Source organism: Onychostoma macrolepis, chromosome 01 (assembly GCF_012432095.1).
Source record: "Onychostoma macrolepis isolate SWU-2019 chromosome 01, ASM1243209v1, whole genome shotgun sequence".
Lineage (NCBI taxonomy): Eukaryota > Metazoa > Chordata > Actinopteri > Cypriniformes > Cyprinidae > Onychostoma > Onychostoma macrolepis.
This window is the reverse complement of record NC_081155.1, coordinates 7,093,951-7,101,571: the sequence shown is the minus strand read 5'-3', so window position 1 is coordinate 7,101,571 and position 7,621 is coordinate 7,093,951. Positions and strand designations below refer to the sequence as shown.

Below are 7,621 nucleotides of genomic sequence, written 5' to 3'. Positions count from 1 at the left end.
CATTCTGATCTGTTTGCTCTGTGTCTGACAGTGTGTGTGTGTGTGTGTGTGTGAGAGAGAGAGAGAGAGAGAGAGAGAGGTTTAACAGTCTCGCTGAAGTCACATGTCTGAACCTGCAGATTTTTACTGTATAGCTGCAGCTTTATAGCGGTTTATCAGGTTTCAGATGCACCTGCTTCACTTAAATATGCGTCGCTGGCATAAACAGACTTGCATTCATGTGCAGATCTTGCTGAAGTTAAGGCCTGTGTTTAAATAGTCTTCAAACAGTATGACTGAAGCGTTCATGAATGCAAAAAGAGTCATTTCAGACCAGTTCCACCATTTTTTATTTTGCATGTAAGAAAACCTCAAAACAATGCAAGGAAAATAATTTTAACAGTAAAAAAGTATAAATAAATATGATTCTGTGCTTCACATGATAGTTTATAAGAGCTGAGTTTCCCTGAAATATTTAAACTTCATTGGTTATAGTCTCTCATTTACTGGATTTATTTTATTTTTTTGTGTTGAACGGCAAATTCTCTTCCTCAGGTTGTGTTTGCTTCGGCTGCTCATCTGTTTTCTCTTCAGGTTGTGTTTTCCGTGTGTTTTTGTCCGTGTTTGATGTGGAATATTTGATGAGGGGGCGGAGACTTCTGTAGTGGCAACGGAAGGGGCGGAGTCTTCTACACCTACACCTGATTTCACATCTGGAGTTGTTTTAGAGTCAGTGGAAGCTGCTTCGCTCACATCAGGTGCTGGACTTCGGACTGAGGTCAGAAGCTTTGTTTCTTGCTCCTGAAAGACACTTGAATCAGAGTAACTGATGTTTCTGCTCAGGTTTGAAACGCCGGACTGAGCCAGCTGACAGAGAGCGAACGCGGCTGTTTTCTCTACAGGTAAATGATCGTCCTCTCGTGATGTCACTGTACCCACAATCCCCTCATTCATCAGGCCGCTGGGTGATTGGGTGTCTGATGTAGTCGTCATAGACAGATTCAGAGGACTGGCTCTCCTGGAGAGGTTGAGAGGAACCAAAGAATCCTTATCAAATCTGTCATTTTTACTGTCATTTCCCCCTCTCTCCATCTCTCTGGATGCACGTGATGCCCTGTGCACAGAAACAAGAAATGAGTAAAAATATTTCCTTTTTTTTTTTTTACTATTTTGCTTTTTATGTATTCATTTAAAAATAGTTGATATTATAAATTCATAAATTATAAATAAATTATAAGAAATTGTAAAAGGAATAATTGTATAATTTAAAAAAACTGAGTTTAAATTTTCAAATTAAATTTGTATTTATTATTTAGTAAAATGATCAATATTAATTTGTAATATTATAATAATGTATCATATATAAATAATACAGAATATATATATATATATATATATATATATATATATACACACACACACACACACAATTGTAATTTTAAATAATAAAAATATAATAAATGTTGAAATTAATAATTTAATAAATAATTGTTTTGTACAAGATCTGACCATCGAGAGATTATTTCATTTTTAAATGCAATTTTATGTGAATATGTTGTGAAATTATTAACATTAATTTGTATAGTTTTTATTATGTATTACATAGTAAAATTATGAATTTAATTTATTTAATTTGTGATTTGTAAAAGATCCTACCTCAGGGAGATTGTTTAATGTAATTTTAATTTTAACACTTTGTCAAATTATCAGTCATTCGTAAAATTATTATTACATATTTCAATTAATGATAAAACAAATTGTTAAAGTAGTAAATAATTAATAAAATAAATCATTAATAAATCATTTGTATTAGATCCGATCTCAGGAAGTTTGTTCAATTTTTAATATATTTTGTATTTAATTTGTCAAGATATCAATAATAATTTGTACATTTATAATTGTATACAATTAACTTAATATATACTGTATAATTAAATAAATTATTTACTTTGACCTCATGGAGATTATACACTGTAAAATTAATGATTTACTAAAATAATTAAATCGTAGAAGATCTGACCTCAGTGAGATTATAGATTATTTATAATTTGATTTAATGTAATTTAAAATAATTAAATTCTGACCTCTCTGGGAGACTCCTGTCCTCTTGTGCTCGTGTGGCCCCGCCCCTCTCTTCTGATTGGCTGGCTGGTGCTGCACCCCTCTCATCCGGTGTCTGCTGTGAATTGTGGGAAGGGTCTGGTCTGTCAGGTGATCCGGCAGCGGAGCGTCCCGTCTGCGGACTCACCTGAACCTCCTTCAGATTCACGACGAGCGCATACGGATCATACACAGAGCCCACATCCATCACAGAGTACAGGGAGGGGAGCGCTTGCTCCGGCGGAATGTAGCTGTGAGCCGGGATCGTGTAGTAGTACCTGAAATACTCCTCCATCGGGAACAACATCTGAGGACACGGTCTGAGGACATACGGCTCGTAGATGTATGGCTGATAGTGAGGATACAGTGGGAGAAAACCTGTAGGAGCGGCGTGGGGATGAAAGCCCGGGTGATAGGGGAAACCCTCCACTCTCTCCGGCAGGTGCGGCTCGTTCTGGAGAGCGGCGGCAGGCCTCCAGACCGACCCAGGACCGTGAGGACGGAGCACCTCGGGCTTCAACACAGGAGATGAGGTTTCCTCACAGATGTCTGGAGATGGAGATGAAGACGGAGCTGGAGGACGTGAGGGATCAGGGCTTGAGCGCTCGTCTGTATCCTCCTGCGCTGAGCCGCCACGGCCGGAGCTGATGGAGACGGAGACGTGGCACAGGTTGTACTTCATGTGGTTGAACAGGTGTGATTTCTGGTTGCAGGTGAAGGGACACTGGAAGCACTGGTATCTGAAGGGCTTGCCCGGTGGACGAGGGATGTAGTGAGGCTTCTTCGGTTTGCGCTCTTTCTCAGGGATGTTCATCGCGACGGAGAGAGCTCAGAACTGGCCGCTGGAAAATCCTACGATTGTAGAGAAGGATGATGGTTGACTCTTTCCTACCAGTAACACATCAATTATCCTTATAAAGAGAAGAATGAGACATTTAATCACTGGACACTCAAAGGGATAGTTCACCCAAAAATGAAAATTCTCTCATTTCCTCACCCTCATGTCGTTCCAAATCTTCAGAACACAAATTAAGATATTTTTGATGCATTCCGAGAGCTCTCTGACCCTCCCATAGACAGGAGATCGGTAAAACAATCCATGTGACATCAGGGGTTCAACCGTAATTTTACGAAGCTACGAGAATGCGTTCGTGAGCAAAGAAAACAATAATAACATAATTTATTCAACAATTCTTGTCCCCGAGTTACCGTCTTCTGCCATTTTGGAGAGCGTCTCAGAACGTACGCGTTGTTTACATTCAGTAGACAGTGTGAGGATGCCGAATGTAAACAATGCTGATTAGAAGAATTGCTGAATAAATTGTTATTATTGCTGAATAAAAGTATTCTCGTAGCTTCGTAAAATTACGGTTGAACCTCTGATGTCACTTGCAACGTGTCTGTGCGTTTATCGTTGTAATATCCTTTCTGTCTATGGGAGGGTCAGAGAGCTCTCGGAATTCATCAGAAATATCTTAATTTGTGTTCTGAAGATGAACGAAGCTCTTACGGGTTTGGAACGACATGAGGGTGAGTAATTAATGACAGAATTTTCATTTTTGGGTGAACTATATTCAAATGCAAGACATGATTTTTTTTTACATTTATTTTAATTTTATTTACAATTATTCACTATATTATTATTGTGTTTATTTATTTTTTTTCTGTTTAGTTTGTGGTTCATTGTGGCAAAGAAAGATGTTTGATATGTTCATTAATGGTAAAACTGTTTTTGTTTGTTTGTTTTTTTATCATCCTGCTTTGAATTTTTTAATTTACACAGAAAATATATATTTTTGCTTTCTAAAAACATACTTTTTTTTTTTTAAAGAAGTCTCTTCTGTTCATCAAGGCTGCATTTATTGGATCAAAAATGCAGTAAAATTGTAAAATATTATTAAAATCTAAAATAACTGTTCTCTAAGTGAATATCTGTTCAAATGTAATTTATTCCTGTGATCAGAGCTGAATTTTCAGCATCATTACTCCAGTCTTCAGTGTCACATGATCCTTCAGAAATCATTCTGATATACTGATTTGCTGCTCAAGAAACATTTCTGATTATTATCAATGTTGAAAACAGTTGTGCTGCTTTATGTTTTTGTGGAAACTGTGATACTTTTTATTTTTCAGGATTGTTTGATGAATATAAAATTCAGCATTTATTTGAAATATAAATCTTATGTAACATTATAAATGTCTTTACAATCACTTTCGGTGAGTTTATTGCATCCTTGCTGAATAAAAACATCCCAAACTTTATATATCCACAAGAACATTTAATATACACAACATTTTATCAGGATGACCCCAGATGTGCTCTACTAAATCATCCCTGATGTGCTTTTCCTTCAGTGGCTCATTTGAATAATAGCTGTCCCGTCTTTAAAGTTCGGTCTGGTGTTTGAATAATAAAGCAGTCGTGAAACTCTAGCCTGAGGTGATGAGACTGAATCAACGCAGCGCTATATGAAAATCAGCCCGTCGTTCTTTTGTATCATGCTAGTCATGCTCATTTGCATCCAGACACTCAACAGCGGCCATCTGTCTGACCAACAGGACGTTTTATTGTATTTTTCCGTCTTATCTTTCCTCGTGCAGAGCAGACTTAGTCGTGTTCTGGTCGTGTGTCGCAGCAGCTGGTTGCGCAGGTTCCTCAGGTCGCTGAGGACTAAGACTGGGGTAATGTGCTCATACTTTTTAGTCCCAGTTAAAGAGATGACTGATCCAAACCAACATATAAAGAGTTACAGTAGTCTAGTCTAGATGTTATAAAAGCATGAATTACACTTTCAAACTCCTTACGCGGCAGGTAGGGCTTGACTTTAGCCAACAGTCTCAGTTGAAAGAAACTGGCTTTTACAACAGAACTAATTGTTTTACAAATTTAAAAGCACTGTCAAAAATCACACCAAGATTCTTGGTAAATGGACGAACATACAATCCTAAATTACCAAGTGCATCTACATAAGCACGTAAATCCCCAGGATGTTATTATTATTATTTTCATTAAGACAAAGAACGTTCTGATCCAGCAATATTTTTAAATCTCTCAGGCAATTAAGTAATGACAGAAATTAAGCTTTGTCATTTGGTTCGACAAGCTAATAAATGTGTACATCATCTGCATAACAATGGAAGGAGACATTGTGTTCTCTAAAAATATACCTCAAGGGCTGCATATACAAAGAAAACAACATAGGGCCCAATATTGACCCTTGGGGGACACCACAAGAAAAAGGGGCAGCAGGTGAACAGAAAAACTTCTGTCTGTCAAATATATTTACGTACGTGTGTTTTTCAAAATAGCATAAACATCTTGAGAATTACTCTGCCTATAATAAGGGTTTGGCATGGTAAACGTAATTTAGGCTACACCAATCTGGAATTTCTGCTGTAAAATCATGATAATGGGATCTTCATCAAAGTTCTTTGTCATTTTATTTATTTGTTTGTTGTTATTCAAGTTATTCAAGATATAGTACCAGTAGCTGCTATTAGAAACACACAAAAACAAACTCCATGTCTAAAATGGCTTTATTGTTATTATTATTAGAATTAGAGTATGTTTTACAAGAAACTAACATTTCAGTTTTTCTGTTTAAAAACTGTTTAATTCAGTGTGTTAGCCAAGTTTCTTTGCGACTATTTATGAAATGTAGCAATCTCTAAATGAATAAGGTTTCAGGTAATTCCTTTACCATTTTCCCCCCATTGAACTTTAGCAGGTAATTGTTGTTTATTTTATTTATTTATTTTTTATCTTATTGCTGTGTGAAAAGCACCTGAAAGGATTGGTTTCGCTGAGTCAAGCTGTAATTAAACCACATCTGTTTTATTTACTGCCCTTGCTTTACACCTAATAAATGTTCAGGAGTTGAGTTTGTTGGATTGATGTTATTCCTACCTTTATCTGCGCTGCTCTGCTCTGCTGTGCGCTGGTCCTGTGACAGGTGTCTGGGGCAGGTGAGGTTTAGCTCTTAACTCCTCTGAGGAGCTCACCTGTCTGACTGGCTCTACCTGTCCGCTGAGGTCACGTGTGAAGGGCCCCAAGGACACAACAACATTCACACGCTTCAAGCTGCATCGTGTTTAAATATGCTAAGAAGAAGTCCTGTAGACATATAGTATAATATTTGAGAAGCTGCAAACTCCATGTGCAAAAATCTCTATTGCAGACAAAGAGATATGATTGTTAAGAATTTTTTTTTTTTTTAAAGAGGTAATCTCAAACGATCATATTTGAATAGAAATGAACAGAGATGTTTTGTTTGGCGTGTTATCAGGCTGACATGATCAGAATGCGGCTGATCGATGTGTTTCTCTGTCCGGAGGACACAGATATCTCAGCGTAACCTCAGGTGCTGTCCTGTGGATCTATCAGGTGTGTGTGTGATGGAGGGTTTGAGGTGTGTCAGTTTGACTGAACCAGCAGGTGTAGATGTCTAGTTTCTCACACTTTCAGTCGACTGTAAACAGGAGCAGGTGAGGACAGGACAGATGCAGGCAGGTCTGCACAGGTGAGCGGCTCAGCAGGTCCTGAGTACAGCAGAGATGGGATTATTGCTGCAATAATGTCTCATATTAAAAATTAAAAAAAACACACACACAGTGCCCTCCATCAGTAATGACAAAATTGCTTATATAATATAATAATATTTATACGTGTATTAGTTTTTATTTGCATTTTATTCTATTAATTGTCTTGAATTAGTTTGTTGTTGTTTTACTGTATTAAATGTCTGGTTTGCTATCCTTGTGGGGACTCTCCATAGGCGTAATGCTTTTTCTACTGTACAGACCGTATATTCTATCGCCCTACACCAACCTTACACCTAAACCTACCCCTTACAGGAAACTTTCTGCATTTTTAGATTTTCAAAAAACTTTTCTCCCACATGTGATCAAATAAATAAATAAAAATCCCATGGCACACTGAAGCACTGAAATATAGGGGGAGGAGGATTTTTCAGTAGTTAATTAAACACTGCGTCGTCAGAGTTGGTATTGTGGCTTTATCAGACGCTTGCACTTAACATTATATGAAAATCAAGCTCAAATGCAGTTAACAAGGTTTTTGACCAGCGAATGACAGACATCTGTGTTTTGTCTGTCATTATAGAACAGCTGTATCTGAGGCAGCAAGTGCATCGCATCAAGCAAAAGAAACGAGTGTATTTACTCTAAGGACAAATAAACCAATTTGTTAGCAGAGGCTGTAATTAGCTCCGCCCACCGATGCCTGGCTGCATAAACAGCACTGCAGAAGACACGGGTATTACTATAGTATCAGAGTAAAAGACGCGAGATTTGTGCTTTGAACTCGTGCAACTCCTTTTCCCATCACATACCAGATCAGAAAGGCATTTATTTTCAATATAAAATTAAGTAGATATTTGAAAGTGGAAATTAAACGCATCATTAATAATACAGTGTGCTTAGCTGAAGGTAGGTTTTTGTCCAAATAAAGTGGCTTTCATCAAATAAAATGTATGATAATTTACACTCAAAATGTTATTGCATACTGTTTTATAATGTACTA

At 37.2% G+C, this 7,621-nt stretch overlaps 1 protein-coding gene across 2 annotated transcripts; it reads right to left on the bottom strand.

Moving 5' to 3' along the window:
* Window positions 1-312: 312 nt before the first annotated feature.
* On the bottom strand, window positions 313-6,606 carry LOC131546516 (zinc finger protein 750-like). 2 transcript variants are annotated; one of them, XM_058786120.1, is made up of 4 exons: window positions 6,537-6,606; window positions 5,987-6,193; window positions 2,064-2,990; window positions 313-1,093 (listed from the first exon to the last, which is right to left on the bottom strand). In XM_058786120.1, exons 3-4 carry the CDS (start codon window positions 2,891-2,893, stop codon window positions 469-471), a joined length of 1,455 nt encoding a protein of 484 aa, XP_058642103.1. In that variant the 5' UTR covers window positions 2,894-2,990; window positions 5,987-6,193; window positions 6,537-6,606; the 3' UTR covers window positions 313-468. The 2 variants fall into 2 exon arrangements, with proteins under 2 accessions (XP_058642103.1, XP_058642112.1); XM_058786129.1 differs by lacking the exon at window positions 6,537-6,606 and having other exon boundaries at window positions 2,064-2,931; window positions 5,987-6,008.
* Between the last annotated feature and the right edge of the window lie 1,015 nt (window positions 6,607-7,621).

Bases quoted from the DNA above. Each gene is read 5' to 3' on its own strand.
- LOC131546516 (XM_058786120.1), bottom strand. From the start codon at position 2,893: ATGAACATCCCTGAGAAAGAGCGCAAACCGAAGAAGCCTCACTACATC. The intron at 1,094-2,063 runs GTCAGAATTTAA...TTCTGTGCACAG, and splicing joins GACAGGAGTCTCCCAGAGAG to GGCATCACGTGCATCCAGAG.